At 48.6% G+C, this 17,777-nt stretch overlaps 1 protein-coding gene across 5 annotated transcripts in view; it reads right to left on the bottom strand.

Moving 5' to 3' along the window:
- PAK4 (p21 (RAC1) activated kinase 4) overlaps positions 1-17,777 on the bottom strand; it is a 76,712-nt gene that overhangs the window by 19,405 nt on the left and 39,530 nt on the right. For 3 of the 5 annotated variants that reach the window (XM_035117683.3, XM_060275473.2, XM_060275470.2), the window contains exon 2: positions 6,082-6,305. In XM_035117683.3, the coding sequence (XP_034973574.2) occupies positions 6,082-6,285 (204 nt within the window). In that variant the 5' untranslated portion in view covers positions 6,286-6,305. Of the gene's footprint in view, positions 1-6,081; positions 6,306-9,121; positions 9,413-9,488; positions 10,347-17,777 lie in introns of those variants that run through there. The other 2 variants (XM_088672837.1, XM_060275472.2) reach the window with 2 other exon arrangements.

The raw sequence follows: 17,777 nt of genomic DNA, 5'->3' as shown, positions 1-17,777 counted from the left end.
CAGTTCCTTCTCCAGGTGGATCACGTTTAGTCAAAACTCTCCACTATGACCTGTCCATCTTGGGTGGCCCTGCATGGCATAGCTCATAGCTTCTCTGAGTTATTCAAGCCCCTTCGCCACGACAAGGCATTGATCCATGAAGGGCATTGATCCATGAAGGGAATTAAGATTGCTGGAAGAAATATCAACAACCTCAGATATGCAGATGACACAACCTTGATGGCAGAAAGCAAGGAGGAATTAAAGAACCTTTTAATGAGGGTGAAAGAGGAGAGCGCAAAATATGGTCTGAAGCTCAACATCAAAAAAACCAAGATCATGGCCACTGGTCCCATCACCTCCTGGCAAATAGAAGGGGAAGAAATGGAGGCAGTGAGAGATTTTACTTTCTTGGGCTCCTTGATCACTGCAGATGGTGACAGCAGTCACGAAATTAAAAGACGCCTGCTTCTTGGGAGAAAAGCAATGACAAACCTAGACAGCATCTTAAAAAGCAGAGACATCACCTTGCCGACAAAGGTCCGTATAGTTAAAGCTATGGTTTTCCCAGTAGTGATGTATGGAAGTGAGAGTTGGACCATAAAGAAGGCTGATCGCCGAAGAATTGATGCTTTTGAATTATGGTGCTGGAGGAGACTCTTGAGAGTCCCATGGACTGCTAGAAGATCAAACCTATCCATTCTTAAGGAAATCAGCCCTGAGTGCTCCCTGGAAGGACAGATCGTGAAGCTGAGGCTCCAATACTTTGGCCACCTCATGAGAAGAGAAGAATCCTTGGAAAAGACCCTGCTGTTGGGAAAGATTGAGGGCACTAGGAGAAGGGGACGTCAGAGGACAAGATGGTTGGACAGTGTTCTCGAAGCTACGAACATGAGTTTGACCAAACTGCGGGAGGCAGTGCGAGACAGGAGTGCCTGGCGTGCTATGGTCCATGGGGTCACGAAGAGTCGGACACGACTAAACGACTAAACAACAACAAGGGGGCAGAGTTACAGAGAACAGCCCCCCCATCATAAAGTCCAGCTCCTCAACCAGTCAGAGCTCCAGCAGCGGGTCCAGTGAAGGGCAGGAGGAATTGAGCAGGTCAGTACAGGGCTCCGGCAGCATCCAAGAGCCGCAACTACAGCCTAGATCTCCTATACAGGAAATGGCCAGCGGAGGAGCATCAGACAGGTGCCCTTTTCCCCCAACGCCTGATTTGAGGCGTGCCAGCTCCCACAGGAGCAAGGGGTCCCCAAACTACTTTGCTGGGCGCGTAGTGGGAAAGCGCCATTGCGAGATTCTGATGAAGACTGAACAGTCATATTTCTCTTATCTCTTGCACTGTAAATAAGTATGCGCCAATAAAAGTCTTAAAGACACGGCGGTGTGGAGCATTGTTACTCGAGGGTAGCCACCAGCATCCCTGACAGGTGGCATATAAATAATAAAATTATTATTATTAGGAAGGCAGGGAGAAGAGCTTGCAGCATAGCCTCTTCTATATGTAACAATGTTGTCTATGTGCAAAACTTCAGTAGACCCCTGCAGCCTGAAACGGCACCATTTTAGTCCATAATCCTGCAGACTGTATAAAAAGGGGCCGCACAGCATCACTGGAGGTGAGGACCTAAGACCCCAAGAGCAGCCTTGCTGGATCAGGCCAAGGGGGCCCACCTAGCCCAGAATCCTGTTCTCACAGTGGCCAACCAGATGCCCGAATGCAACGCCACTCTCCTCGCTTACAGTTGCCAGAATTTAAGGCGCATGCTTTCAGTGATTCTGGGGGCAGGACACAGAGCCAGCATGACTAGGAGCCATTCAGGGCCTTACGCCCCCTAGGAAAGGGAAGTGGCTGACGGAGATGGGAAAGAGAGGAGGGACACATCTATAGTGCATCAGCGCACAAAATCCATGCACGTGCCCTCCTCCCCCGCTGAAGCCCCTTCGGTCGATGTGGGCCGTCCTCAATGAATGTGTTTAGTATGCCAAGAGCGGCTGCCTCTTGCCCCCAACCTACACAATGCATAGCTCCACACTGTGGAACCTCTTTCATTTGAGAGCTGTGCAAGAGCATAAAGATTTCCTTATCAGAGAGTGCTCGGCCCTCATCTAGCCAGCTGGAAACGTCAAGAGGCAAAGATTCCCAAGAGGCAGGCTTGCCGGAGGGCGTGGGGTGGGGGGGAAGAGAAGGAATGTGCTCATGGAAGAGAGAGATCTGAGATACAGGATCAACACAGGAGGAGAGGGATACCAGGCAGCCCAGGGGGAAAGGCTCTCCCAAGTCAAGGTAAAAACATAGAATCACAGAACTGCAGGGTCGGAAGGGACCCCAGGGGCCACCTAGTCCAACCCCTGCAATGCAGGGATCTCAACTAAATCATACACAACAGAAGGCCATCCACTCTCTGCTTAAAAACTCCAAGGAAGGAGAATCCATCCCGACCTGATCAAACAAGGTCCAGATTCTGGGCCAAGAACACTCCTAATCGCTATAATGTGCCATTACTCAAGCACACTTGGCATAAACTGGCTCTAGTCCAATGCAGCATCCAAAGGGGCAGAACCAGAAGGTTTCTTCCGTGTGGGCATGTGGCAGCAGGAGGAGATCTATGAGGCAACAGGGAGTAGGGGAAGGCTGAGTGAAAGGGGGTCCCGGGAGAGGCACATGGTGTGGTTGGCCTTGCTCAGGAGTTTTGTCTGACAAAACCACTGAAGTTCACACAAGCCGTGCGGGATCTGTGCCTGGTGTCAGAGAAATACCCAAGTGCAGTGCGCTAACTGCTCCCACATGTATGGAAACTGCTCTCTCTACAATGGCAGGTGTTTTGTTTAAAAAAGGGAAAAGGGAGATTGTAGTATCTAAAGCCGCATGGAAGATGGGAGCAACCCTGTTTTCTGCTGCTCCAGAGGGGATGGCCCAAACCAATGTGCTCAAATGACACATCACGAATACCACTTCATGTGCTCAGATGACATGAAGCATCAGGAAGAACTTCCTGCTGGTAAGAGCTATTCGACAGTGGAACGGACTCTCCTTCGTTGGAGGTTTTTAAAAAGAAGCTGGATGGCCATGTGCCAGAGATCCTTTAGCTGCAATTCCTGCATTGCAGGGGGTTGGACTAGATGACCCTTGGGGTCTCTTCCAGCTCTACAGTTCTGTGTTTCTCAGAGCTGAACCTTCCAAAGCAGGTTCTGTGCCTAAGCACAAAGAGCAAGAGGGAGAGGGATGGGCCTCTTCACACAGCAACAGCTCCAAATGCTGTTCCTGGATTTCTCTCGGGCTCGCCAGGAAATGGCCTGAAGCAGCAATGCACAACATATTGCCTTGAATGAGTTTCTGAAGTGTCCTCCTGGGTAAACAAGAGGCATTTTGCAGAGGCCTGCAGAAACATAAGATCCCACCCTGCAGCTGCAGGACACGGAATGGGACCCCCGCCTCATCGGAGGCGGCAACAGGGGCCCCTCCCCACTGCAGCTCCCAGAGCACCCCTGGAACGAGGTGCCTCGCCCTCCCCAGAAATGCAGAGCTGCGCTTCCAAGGGAAACAAGCAATCCCTACAAAACTGCTGTAGTGCTTATTGGGAAGGCAGGGAGGGGTAGTTTAGTTCCCTAAACAAGGCACGTCCCAAATTCTGGGCAAATTAGGCTGCCCGGGGAAACGGGGCAGGGGGCAGGATGACACCAGAAGCAGGGAAAGGTGTGGGTGAGTGGTCATGGGAAAAGCAGGGAAGAGGTTTGGAAGAACAGCCAAGAAGGTAGGGTGGGGGAGCTGCTATCCAGCAAGGTGGCTCTACTGGAATATTGCAGCTAGAACATGGGGCAGGGGGAGATTTGAGCTGGCACTTCCAACACAGAATAACAAGGTGGGGCTCTGGCTAAGAGACAAATTCTCCTGCCATCAGTGCCTCCTGGACCCAAGCAGACCAGTCTCATCAAGCCCCACACCAGGCTGCGGCAGGACTGGAACAACAGGTCTTTGGCTTTTATTCAGACCCAAGCCTTTCCCTCGCTTCTCTCCAGGAAGGCAACACTGGCTTAGTCACTCTCTGCTGAAATTACACGGAGCAGCAGCCTCTGCTGTGACCTGAAAGTCATAAGCCACTTCCTCTGTGGTCAGGGATGAGACAGGGTTTCCTCCCCTACCTTGTACTTGGAGGCAGGGGAAGCAAGCAGGTGGCGCCTGGACGTGCCAGCCAGCAGGCTTATTTAAAAAGCCAACATTTTGGCTTACAAAAATAAATGAAACAAACAAACATGCACACACCATTTTAAAATGCAGTATTTTTAGCAGAGCGACCAGGAGATAAACCACATACAAAACACCTGGACACGCAAAAAGGCATTCCAATCGATTTTGGTATGAACACTGAAGCCTCAAGGCCAGGTTCAATGCCATGCAAGCATTCAGACCTAACCAAGCGTCATAGAATTGTAGAGTTGGAAGGAACCCTAGGGATCATCTAGTCCAACCCCCAATCATAGCTGAAGAACCCCTGACAGGTGGCCCTCCAGCCCCTGCTTAAAAACCTCCAGTGAAGGAGAGCCCACCCCTTTCGCCTGCCCTCTGCCTGGCAGTACAATGATTTATTTAACTCTTCCCAACACACTTTGTTGTCCTTGAATCCTGCTAGCCCATAGAAAGCCAGACACTGATATCCTAATGCCTAAACAGTTACCTTCTCCATCAGCTAACCCTGACAGGGTTGCCTGTTACTATCTGCTCCTGGCTTGAACTAAAAGCTGAAGCAGGGCATCCCTTGGTGCCTCCTTGGCTAAGTAAAAAGACAAACACAGGCATTCTCCTTACCGCTATGGATGTTCATACTGGTAAGCTGTCAAGGGTGGGCTGGCTATCAGGATGAGTCCCAAACCGGCACCCCATAGTACAGGAAATGTGATAAATCTCTTCCTCCAACCCAGGAAAACAAGCCAGCAAACCCCTTCCCCCATCAGACACAAACCTTTAAAAGCCTGTCGGTTTCCAGGTCTGGGTGAATCACTGTTGACTTGAGGACACAAACCACATTGTTTTCAGGATCAAGTTCCTGGCTTGCTAGCATGCAGCACTATACCAACCCCCCTGCACCCGCCAACAGAAGGCATTTCAGCTCCTCCGCCTCAAGCTGAACCTCGTGATGCTTCTGAAAGAGCCAGGCGCTTCTGCCCCCAGAGGCCAACTCAGAGCTGCCTCACACATGTTGCATTTGACCCCTTGCCTGCTGCGCTGGGACTCCACTCCAACATCCAGATTTTGGCTCTGGTGTTCAGGCCTGGTTGTCCCGCAGCTCCGAAATGTGTCAGGCTTGCGGTTCACTCTCTCCCCCACCCACCTCACCCTGGGGGGAAAATTAGCTGAGCTGCAAACTCATTACATGCAGGACACATACACTGCCCCATTTCACAAATGGAAGGGGCCATTCCAGGATCTATGCCTGAACCAAGCAATAGTTCAGAGACAACATCTCATTTTGCATGCTCGGCAAGGGGAGCTTCTCATGCTACACCCCAGAGACGTGGGTCCAAAACTCCAGTCACTCCTATATCCAAGCACAGCACAAGCGACAGACAGGATACCGGGTGGGTGAGGGTAGCAAACTTCTGACATGGGCAGAACTCGAGTCCTACAGAATCTGCTCATTACTTCATCAGAAAGAAAATCAGGAAGCTGCTCTGATGTTGCGTTTAGTCTTGTGAACGCACCCCAAAGCCTTCAAGGTTACACTGCAACCGGAACCCATCACCCGGCTCAACTCACATGTCCAGGAGTTTTGCCAGATGGCAGCAAACTGCAAGTCTTGGGGGATACGCTGAGTTCCCCAAAACCACTCCAACCTTATGGCTGGTGACAAAGTGGTTGTGTGAAACAACCCCAAGGTTGCTTTGAGAGTCTCCTCTAGCTGTTTGAAGCTCTAGGTTCAGGATGTGTGTCTCTCCCCCCCCCCCCGGTGCATACTTCTTACACAGCATCAAAGAGGCTGCAGCTACTAGCTGGCCATTTTATGGCTTACTCGCTAAGCCACCGCTCAGAAGCACATTCCCATTCCAACAGAAATGCATGACGTTCAGGTCCCACACGAGAGCAAAGCTTGTGCCATCTACCTTCTGAGAGCCAGACTGGACAGCCGTAATGCACACTGGATCCACCAACGGCTTCGGCCGCTTGGCCGACTCCTCGATGATGCCCTGCCATTGCCTCGGCAGCCCTATGAACTTCTGCTCCTGCTGGTCATACCCCGTGTGGACCCGGTGCTCAAAGTTGGAGGGGGCAGAGATCTCAATGCGCTTCTTCTTCTTGCTGAACATGGTGATGTTGGCTAGCAGACCTGAAAGGAAACACAGAAGGCGGTTTAGAAAAACTAAAAGCAATAGGAAATAATAGAAAACAGGCAAATAAGGTTCAGTATAAAGCTTTGGAAAGCCATGGCTTGAAATCGAAAATGGACAACAGCTTTGCAGAAACATCCCCAACATGGTCAGCCATTCACAGACATATAGCAAACTAAAAGGGCACAGAACTCAAATGCTCTCCTAGGACCAGGCTTCACCAACTGGGGCCCTTCAGAAATGTTGGACTACAACCCCCACCAGCCCCACCCAGTACAGCGCCTGTAGCCCCAAACATCTGGAGGGTACCAGGCTGGGGGAAGGATGAGCCTCAAGAAACCTCAAGCAAATGAAGCTCAGGCTTGTTGCAGGAGCTAGAAAAACACTCCAGTCATTCCCTTCCTTTGCTCAAGACTGATAGGTTGCTGGAAACCACAGGAGGGGAGGGGTGCTCTTGTGCCCGGATCCTGCTTGCTGGTTTCTGCACAGGCATTAATTAGGCCACTGCCGGAACAGGATGCTGGACTAGATGGGCCATTGGCCTGACCCAGGAAGCTCTTCTTACACTCTTATGTGCTCTGCCTTGTGCTCTCTCTTCTTTTGCAGTTGCTGCACAATGAAGAAACCGATTAAGGCGCTTGACAAATATTAAGAGAAAAGCAAGACAAGCCATTGGGATCCAAACTCAAGTTCTACAATACCAATCAGCTGTTATCCGTTTGGCCTGTTTGCCCATCTAGCTCCGTACTTTCTCCTCTAGCTGACAATGGCTCTCCGGGGCCTTGTGCTCAGAGAGAGGGAGCGGTCTTTCCCATTCCTTGCTACTCAGGTCTTTTTAACTGGAGGCTCTGCCAGGGACTGAGCCTCAAACTTATTGCCTACAAAACAGGTGCTCTGCACTGAGTTATAGTCCCTCCACACAAGAAAGAATAGAGCCACGAGGTCAGTAAGATTCGGGGCAAGACACCTTGCAGGATCACTGCTTCCAATGTCAGCAGCATAATCAGTGCAAACTCATTCCTAGTCACAACTCTGGGAACCCTTGAATTCTGGCTACAAAGGACTACAGAGCCGGCTGGCTGTAAACCTTCCTCCAGCGATGAAACCAAAAGCCTTCCAAACACTTTTGGAGAATCTACTCTCCTGGAGGAAGTGAAGACAACCTTTCATCCAACCTATACCTATATCTATATCTATATTTCTATCTATCTCTATCTATCTATCTATCTATCTATCTATCTATCTATCTATCTATCTATCTATCATCTATCTATCTATATCGTTTGTAATTAGGCATTTCTTGAAATGCCAAAAAAGTACACACAACTGCATTAGAGCACGGAATAGCACAGCGCATGGCATGACAGAAGTATTTTTATTTACCTCATTTATTTAAAGCATTTGCAGGTTGCCTTGGTTAACATAAAACAGGGTGGAAAAAAGCCTCCTCCAAGGGAAACCTTGGAGATCAATACAGCAGCACATCAAACATTCTCAAAGGGAACTCGAAGATACAAAAGCCACTTACGAGTCATACAAACAAAGTGTGTTTTGAAGTGAGACTTTAGCCACGAGGATAAGGATCGGATGCATACAAGTGAAGCTCTCTTTAATAGAGTCAGAGCAGGTAATGTGTACAGGTAGTGCTTTTAAAAAAACCCACAGGACTCCTGATGACATTCCCATGCTTCTTAAAATATCTCTTGGCCACCAGATGCTGGGAATAGGGAGGGGATGTGGATCAACGAGATAAAGAACTACGTAACTTTAAAAAGACACCTGAAGGCAGCCCTGTATTGGAAAGGTTTTTTTAAATGTTTGATGATTTACTATGTTTTTATATGTGCTGTAAGCCACCCAGAGTGGCTGGGTGGGGTATAACAACAACAACAACAACAACAACAACAACAACAACAACAACAACAACAACAACAACAACAGTTCTCCTGAGGAACTCTGTGAGCTGCCCCTTCTAGACTCCCCACAGCAAGCCAAATATATTCTGAAAGTGGGGCAGGATCTCTCTTCTTTGCTCCACATGCCAGGCTGGTCCTTTCCCAGCTTCTGTCCTGCTTTTGCCCACACACCCCTGCCTCAGTGCATCCTTGGGGGGAGCTTCCTCCTACTCTGAGGAATAGTTTTGTTTTGACTCCTCTGTCCCACAGGTGCCTGAGCCCTCGATGACCCCGGAAAGCATTCCTAAAACTGACTGCAATCAGAAGCGCTCAGCACTTTGTAGGATCAGATCTATGTCAATCCCGGCTGGAGGCTTAATTGCAAACACACAGACACATCCGGTTCTTATTGCACAATGACAGTGGCCCTCTCTTGAACCAGGGCAAGGGAGGAACTCCAAACCACTTCCAAGAGACTCTGATCAGCGATGATGAAGAGAGCATCGCGTCACAACTTTTCCTGTACAATATAATCATGTCTTATCCAAATCCTTGGAGTTGCCCTGCAGCTAGCGGGTGAGGGGCAGAGAGAAATCCCCACATGCCCAGAGACTATGTGCTGAGAGAGCTTAAAAGAGCTGCTTGCACCTGGTAACTCAGAGGACTCAGTGTGAAAAGAGATTTTATGCTCTCTGATTTGCATGGGGGGCAAGGCTTGCTCAGTGCACCAACTCAAGGAGGCTGGGGTGCTCATGTGAGATCTTACGGAAACACAATGACCTCACAGCAGCATTCCAGAGCCCGTGTGCTGAGTGCGACTTGCTCCCCAAGCAAGGTGGAGAGCTTAAAAGTTCCTTCTGCACCAGGTAACCCCAAGCAAACCTGATACAAAAGAGCTTTTTTGCTTGGATCTAACTTACGCCATTTCAACCAGCCTGCCTTCAATCTTGCCCGGTTGAAATCACACAAATGCATGCAGGATGCGATTGTACTGCTCTAGACCCAAAAGCAGAGGGTGACACTGCAGAGAGATCTGAGGAAATCAGATTTTTCTGGGCTGCAAGGAAGCTTTGGCACCAAGGGAGATCTAAGCAGGTCTTCCTGAGCTGGTGTAAATAAGGCCTGGCTTGTTTACATCCGTAGGATGGTGCATCCTTGAAAGACAAAAGCAGGACAAGAGAACAGGCAAACATTTTCCTCAAGGCAGACTGAAGAGCACTCAGAATCAGTACAAAGAAGATGGCTGAAGCAGTCAAAATGGTTACGTATTTCTGGTTATGATCTCACCTGCTGATCATCCACTGCCTTCCCTTCAACCAGGCAGCCTGTATGTACTTGAAGGAAAATCAGCGTCAATGGAGATCCATACTTAATGCCGCTGACCAGAAGAGGCTGTGGGAGCTATTACGTGCCACACTTCTTTTAATACTAAATCAAGCCACCTTGTGGGTTGCCAAAACAAAGGAGAGCAGGGGGGAAAGTGGGTGGGGCAACATGTGACTTTTTCTCCATCCAGGGAAGCAAGAGGCATCACCAGAGTTCAGGTCTTAAGTGGCCAGGTTTCCTACAGGGCCCTTGATCATGCAGGATGTGGCAGCCAGGCTGCTGTTGGGAGCTTCTGGTTGAGAACATGTGACTCCATTGTTAAAACATCTGCACTGACTGCCTACCCACTACCAAGCCTCAGGGACCACCTGAACCCTTATATTCCATCTCAATAGCCAAGATCATCTCCAGCAGTGCCGTTGACTGTTCCAAGTTGGTGAGGCTCGTTTGACAGCAAGAAACCAAGCCTTTAGTGGCACTGGTCCAGTCCTGTGCAACTCTCTGCCACTAGACAGTCATCAGGCGCCTTCTGTACCAACTTTTGAACACCTGCTGAAAACTTCTATTCTGCCAGGCCTATGCAGGCAATTAAGAATTTAAAGGTAAAGGTACCCCTGACCATTAGTTCCAGTTGCGGATGACTCTGGGGTTGCGGCGCTCATCTCACTCTATAGGCCGAGGGAGCCGGCGTTTGTCTGCAGACAGCGGTCATGGGACCAGCATGACTAAGCCGGTTCTGGCAAACCAGAGCAGCGCACGGAAACGCCGTTTACCTTCCCGTCAGAGGTAAAGGTATTTATCTACTTGCACTTTGGCATGCTTTCAAACCGCTAGGTGGGCAGGAGCTGGGACTGAACAATGGGAGCTCACCCTGTCACGGGGATTCGAACTGCCGACCTTCCGATCGGAAAGCCCTAGGCTCAGTGGTTTAGACCACAGTGCCACCCGCGTCCCTCAATTAAGAATATATCCTTCCATAATGGTTATTTGATGTCTGATCTTAACCTTTTTATGGTTCTGGTTGTATGGTTTTATGTTTTGTTGCTGTAAATCGCTTTGATATATTTTATGACACAGCAGCATATAAATAAACAAAATAAATAAGAACATAAGAAGAGCCTGCTGGGCCAAGGCCAGTGCCCCATCGAGTCCAGCATCCTGTTCTTACAGCAGCCAACTAGATGCCCCAAAGGGCAACCTGCAAGCAGGACTTGAGCACAAGAGCTCTCTCCCATCTTACGGTTTCCAGCAACTGAGATTCAAAAGAATTGCTACCTCCACCCATGGAGGCAAAGCAGAGTCATCATGGCCAGTGGCCATCCATAGCCCTCTCCTCCTCCATGAATTTGTGCAATTCTCTCTTAAGGCCATCCAAGTTAGTAGCCACCACTGCCTCCTGGGGGAGCAAGTTCCATAGATTAACAATGTGCTTTGTGAAGATGGACTTCCTTTGATCTCTCCTGAATAAATGTGCATGCTGACCAAAGTAACTATATAAAACTGGTATTCTAAGACCCTCCAAGCTCCAGAGGGATTTACAGTGGGAACCCTGTTCCTTGAACGATCTCTCTACCCAGGACTGACCCATTATTAAGATGCACTGTAAACGTGAAACACGGCTGGCTTCTCTCTCCGTCTATTAAACATGCACTTTGACTGTTAACAGCACTTTGATTTTTGGTTTATGAGGGCACTGAGGAAACCCCCTTATCAGATTTCTCAGATGCGGGGGGGGGGGGGGGGTTCTGCAGTGCAGAAAGTGTTAACTCCTGAGTCCTGACCTTCCCAGATCACTTTTTACAACACCACTTGACTAAAATAAAAGCATGGAGCAGAACGAAAACCAAAGCATGAATGATCTGTCCTGGTTGACATTTTCGCTTTCAAGTGCAAAGCGAATACACAGAAGCGGGTCAGATTTTCATATCACAAAGGAGGGTGGAGAAGCAAGAAGAAGTCTGATCCTTTGGCAAAACTGAGCACAAAGGCATCTTAAGATTGCTGCGAAGGATTTCACTGAAGATCTGCTAGTGACCGAGTTGACTGTGGAGGGGCACAAGGCAGAAAATGGATTCAAATCTCTAATCCACAAAACACGGACCTGGAGTTCATGCCCCTTCCACATACAAAGATCCCTCCTCTTTCACCCCAACCGAGATTTTAAAGGCTTGACCTGCAGGCACCTCTCTGTCAAAGTCGCCTCAAACCATGTGCTGTGGCAAAAACAGCTAAAATTGCAGCCAAAATTCCAGGAAGAAAATTGGTGCAGTCTTGAAATAGAAGCAGCACGACCAGGCAATTCTAAGAATGAAGAGGGTTTTTAATATCTGAGGCCAAAAGGCTGGATTTTTAAAACCATTGGGGCCTTACAACAAAATATTGCCGTATGGAATGCCTCTGCCTCCATTCTATCCTCCATTATTTATTTAGGGAGGAACACACTTCTGTCCAATTCAAGATATATTGCATTCTTTTAATTTCTCCAGTGAAGTCTATGGGAAGCTCTCTCTTCTATCCCTGGGGACATTGAGAAACAGCTTTTCAGTGTGAACCAGGAAGTAACCTATGGCTCTTTCTATCCATACTAAATATATGCACCATCTATACCACTGCATTTTAGCCCCCAGCTGTCCACCATGCAGTTGTCCTGCCGTTCCCTTATCAATCTCTCAACATCCTGTGCCACTTGAGTTAAGGGGCTCATTTTGAGTACCACTCCTATAAATTAATTTTTCTCTGTAGGTTTTTTTTGTACTTGTGTATACCTTGGGGTTGATTGCACAGTGTTCTCGAAGCTACCAACATAAGTTTGACCAAACTGCGGGAGGCAGTGAAGACAGGAGTGCCTGGCGTGCTCTGGTCTATAGGGTCACAAAGAGTCAGACACGACTAAACAGCATACCTTGTGGTCACCCACAAGTCCGCAGGCACTTCTCTCACATGTGGGCATTGTGGCTTTGGGTACGTAAGCACGAAACTCCAGCCAGTATAACGCAGGATAAACACAACCTCTCCCCATTTTCCTCCATTTTGTGTTGAGACAGGAAAACCCTCTTTCAAATGGAGAGCCAGGGTTTGCCACAGGCCAAGGTGGGATCTGTGTGGAAATGCGGTTGAAACAAGCAGGGCAAGTTTGGCAGAGTGCCTGACCCCAAAGCTGGGAAGGATCAGGAGTGACCTGGCATTGCCACCTCTTGTGACCCCGATGCCCAGGTTGCCAGTGGCAACACACTGGCATCTGGCCAGCGGGGACAGTTCTGAGCCAGCCACTTTGCGATTCACACAGGAACCATCTGGTGGACCTGCTCTGGATCTGAACTGGTGACCTACAAAAGTTTGCAGAAGCCTTTGATCCCCTTAGCGGATCCTTCAAGAGAAACCTCAGGCTTCCTTGGCGGGGCTGGAGATATGCCATGACCCCAGATGCACTGCTGGACCCAACCGGCTGCAGGGATGTCACCCCTTAAGCCAATTAAGGTACATCACAGCCGCCACGTAACATACCTGTGGCATACCTGCAAACTGTATTACCAGTCACAGCCTGGCAAATTAGAAATGAACTAATCACGGGTCCAGATGACGTCTTCCTGAGAGCTCTTAAAAGAATTCACATGCAGAATTGCTGGTGTAAAACTGCCAATAGCATGATGGCGTTCTACAAATTTTGGGTGCAACCACACTTGGAATAATGTGTTTTGTTCTGGTTGCCAGACCCCAAAAGGATGCTGTGGAGCTGGAAAAGATTCAGGGGGCGAAGCAACTCCCATCTGAGGAAAGCTCACAACATTTGGAGTGGGGACATAATATTAAAATCCAACAGGGTCATCCAAGGAAACTGAATACTGAAAGATTCAGAGCAGACAAAATAAAGTACTTCTTCACTTGGACAAGTTAAAAAGGGGATTAGAGCAGTTCATGGAGGACTTGAGTAATGGTCCCTCTTTCCCTTTCATTCATGAACAAGGGAAGGGCACCCAAAGGTTCTGATTTTAAGTCTGCAGCAAAAGTTTCCTTCAAAGGAAGAAGTGGCTCGTTTTCCTAAGGACAAACCAAGTCTTGCCCTTGTGTCTGAAGTGAGCCTCTGGGTAGATGGCTCTCTCTTTGACCCCATGTTACAAGTTAAATAGAGGGCATGTGGCTAGCTGAACATCAGAAGAGCACGCTGGATCAGGCCAATGGCCCATCTAGTCCAGCATCCTGTTTTCACAGTGGCCAACCAGATGCCTGTGGGAAACTTGCAAGCAGGATCTGAGCACAAGAGCAGTCCTCCTCCTCCTCTTATACTTTCTTGGAACTTGGGTAAAGGGAACAAGCCTGTGAATTCCTGCACTGGAGAATTAAGCATACAGTGGTACCTCCGGTTGTGGACGGGATCCGTTCCGGAGCTCTGGTCGGATCCCAAGGTTTCTGCAACCAGAGGTGCCTGTTCTGCACACGGTGCGATAAAGCGCTTCTGCGCATGCGTGCATGGCGAAACCCGGAAATATACTTCCGGGTTTGCCATGTGCGTATCCCGAAGGATAAGTAACAAGAGGGGCACGTAAGTAGAGGTACCACTGTAATAGGAAGCAGCAGGAACTGCAGCAAGACCAAAAGGTTAACACGCTGGGCATCATGCTGATTTACTATCTCCTGATTATACAGGACTGGGGTGAAGAACAGATCTTCATCAAAGTTCAAGGCGGCCAGCAAGCTTTCCAACCCAAAGAGATGGTTCTTCCAACTTCTTGCACCGCTGAAGAAACACCCCTTGGAATCAACAGCTTGCAATGCTTTATTAGCTGGCCAGATAAGAGATAATTTCATGTACTTTTTGCCTCTTGCACCTCACCTTGCTACCCGGAAGGCAAAACACCAGCATACCCAAATTGCCAATATCCTGTAATTGGCAGTCTTGAGGATATTGCTAATCAGAGCAAGAATATGAGCACTTAATCCATATTAACAAACAATAACAATTTCATAAGGAGGATGTTTGTTTGGGGCCTGCCCATAATCTGCCCAGGTTGCCAGACGGGCACCACCCATCTACAAGTCTAGAAGAGGTCCATGTCCCTGGCTCGCCCAGCCTTTTGATGCGAGCACCAAAGGTGTCAGCAATCCTGTACAGGAACAAATGCTAGACATTTGGGGCTGGTCCCTAGAAATGTCCTGAACATTCCAGATTGGCAACTGCTGATCCCAGAGTCAAATCCAGATCCTGGAATAGCACCAGTTGTTTCACACTCCCTGTCGCGAAGGGGTGGCCGTGGCAATAAGCCTAGAGGGCACCCTCCACTTTGCAGGATGGTGAGGGAGAGCTGGCTCACTATATCTCTCCCCCACCTCAAGTGGATCTCCTGCAAAATTAGATGCAGATGGGGGCAAACAAACACTCTGCTGGAGATTGAAAATTCAGAAATCTTCACCAATAGAACAGCCAAGTTGTGCATCTAGAACAGGCTTCCTTAACCTCGGCCCTCCAGATGTTTGTGGCCTACAACTCCCATGATCCCTAGCTAGCAGGACCAGTGGTCAGGGATGATGGGAATTGTAGTCTCAAAACATCTGGAGGGCCGAGGTTGAGGAAGCCTGATCTAGAAGAAAAGGTGCAAATTAAGCCAATTAGCAAATTAAGTTAAACTGACATAATTTCCTCGGCTTCTACTAGCCACTGGGGTGGGGAAGACCTATCCTAAGCCTCAATTTCTTAACTAGAAAGTCTCACCTCTGGCTACTGAATCATCCCCAGACATATTAGTTACCCCTGAAACTTGCTGCCCTCCCCAACAAGAATCAATGCATGTGCTAAAACAGCCAGCTAGATGGCAACCATATATTCTCACAGAGAAATCAGAAAGAACAGGGGAGCAGACAAGTCTTGTTAAAAGATGCCTTTTTGTGCGCTATAGCCATTTTGCTTCCTGGGTTGCTAAATTAAAGAATGCATATGGGATAAAAGCCTTCCAAGTGGAGTAAGTAACCACTTCTCCTATTTCTGTGCAGCCGCCGTCCAGTTTCCAATGACACATTACAGCAGGAACAGCCACTAAACAGCAGAAGGCTTGCAAAAGCTCCTTTGAAGACAGCACCAACTCGATCTCTGAGGGCTGAGCTTGCACTTCTCAGGTCCCTTGTGCTTCTTCTGTGGCATTCTGCTTTTTCCACACCCTGAAAACCATCAGAATCATAAAGCGCCTCTCTGACAAAGAGTCCCAAGCCATGTCTCTCCAACACTCCTTCCATCCAGCACAGCCCAAGAGCTAAGACAGCCCACTGTGCAGCTAACTCTCAGCCAACGGCAACTCCCAGCCTCACTCCTGCTCTCCTCTTGGGGTGTGAAGAATTTGATGTCTTAAATTGTCCCAGAAAACAAGAAACAGTGCTATCTCTGAACCGCAACAGAGGAATAGTGCCTCCTCAACAAACAGCACAATCTTCACCATGTCTACTAAGAACTAAGTACTACTGAATTCAATGGGGCTTACTCTCAGGTAAGCGGAGTTAGGATTGCAACCTTAGGCTCTAAGAAGTGCCGCAACTGCGGGCCCAACAGCAAGACCACAAAGCAGAATAATATACCAGCTTTCGGCTGAACACATATCTTCACCAGGCAAAAGAGCTGACAAACTCCAGACCAAGCCAGTTACAACTTCTAAGAGATACAGCATCTGAGCCACCAGAGAAGGATGCACACCCTCCTTGCCTTCCCTGGTAATGATTACGAGAGCAGAGCTCAAGAATTTCCAGATGGGTGGCCATGTTTAGTCACAGCTAAAGAAGAAGAAACTACAAAGAGGATTGCAGAGAAGTTTCGCTACCGAAAGTTCTGGACAAACCCAGCAAAAAAAGGCTCTCAGTGTTACTGGTGCTGAACCAAGCAGTGAAGATGCAGCCAGACTTACAATCCCATTCCTCCTCGTGAGACTTCATCTTGGTTTGCTCGGCGCTCCTCCACAGGCTGCCGCGTCAAAAAGGGAGTAACCAAGACTAAGCTCCTGTTTATGACTCTTTGGCCCATCCTCTGTTCAATTAAACGGCTGGTGACCCCTCCCTTCTCCTCAGTCCATTGGCTGGGTGGAAGTTTCCTTACATCTGCTGCTTGGAAGCACAAACCCTTGCAGGCCACCATCTCAAGGGCCGCTCCCAGAGACCACCAAAGAGCTCAGAAGCCTCTTGCACACACCTTAAAGAAGTGTTTTCCAGGCCCAGAACTAAACTTCAACACCAAGGGGCTACATGATCTGTTTTGTGCCTCACAAAAATATTGCATCCCAACTAGCTTCCAGGCTCCGCTCAGCCCTGATGTGGCAAAAATGTGTTTGGGTTGAACACATGTCACTTTCTGCATCCCACCCTCAATTCAACAGAACACGGCCACCTTTGCCCTTGTTCTTAAAATCACTAGCACTGGCATAGCACAGAGCCCTTGGGGGCAGTGAAATTACCGGGGGGGGGGGGTTGCTGCTAAGAAGCAGGGGCGGGGTACTGAAGTAGATTATCAGACTTTGAAAAGTTGGCATCACTGGATCAACTGTGCTGAATTAATTAAACTAAGTAGTTTTAATAGGATTTTTAATAAATGTGCAATTAATTGTCTGCGTTTTTTGTGTAATTATCTTTCTTAGTGGGTCATACATAAAAAAATTTTTATACAGTAGGGTAGTAAGGGGCCCTGGCGAGGAATTTATGGAACCAAGGAGGCGGGGGCCCATAATGGGAACTGCTGACATATAGGCAAAAGAGTACAGCAAAGGCACCTACCTGTTGTTAACATACCGCATCAGCTCCTACCTCCTTTTAAAAACAGCCTTCCCCAACTTGGTGCCCTCCAGATGTTTTGGACTGCAGCTCCCATATTCATCAGCCAGCACAGCTGTGGTGGCTGGGACCAATGGGAGCTGAGAGTGCAGAAGACAACTGCAGGTAACTTCACTCCCCCCCCCCCAGAGCTGAGTAACAGAGGGAATATTATTTATTGTGTCTGTCAGTCGCTTTAAATCAGGGGTCAGCAAACTTTTTCAGTAGGGGGCCGGTCCACTGTCCCTCAGACCTTGGGGGGGGGGCAGACTATATTTTGAAAAAAATATGAACGAATTCCTATGCCCCACAAATAACCTGTGGGGCATTTTAAATAAAAGGACACATTCTACTCATGTAAAAACACCAGACAGGCCCCACAAATAACCTAGAGATGCATTTTAAATAAAAGGACACATTCTACTCTTGTAAAAACATGCTGATTCCCGGGCCATCCGCGGGCCGGATTTA

Source organism: Zootoca vivipara, chromosome 6 (genome assembly GCF_965207765.1).
Source record: "Zootoca vivipara chromosome 6, rZooViv2.hap1.1, whole genome shotgun sequence".
In the NCBI taxonomy this organism is placed as follows: Eukaryota; Metazoa; Chordata; class Lepidosauria; order Squamata; family Lacertidae; genus Zootoca; species Zootoca vivipara.
The sequence above is the reverse complement of the archived record's forward strand: the minus strand, read 5'-3'. Positions and strand labels throughout refer to the sequence as shown.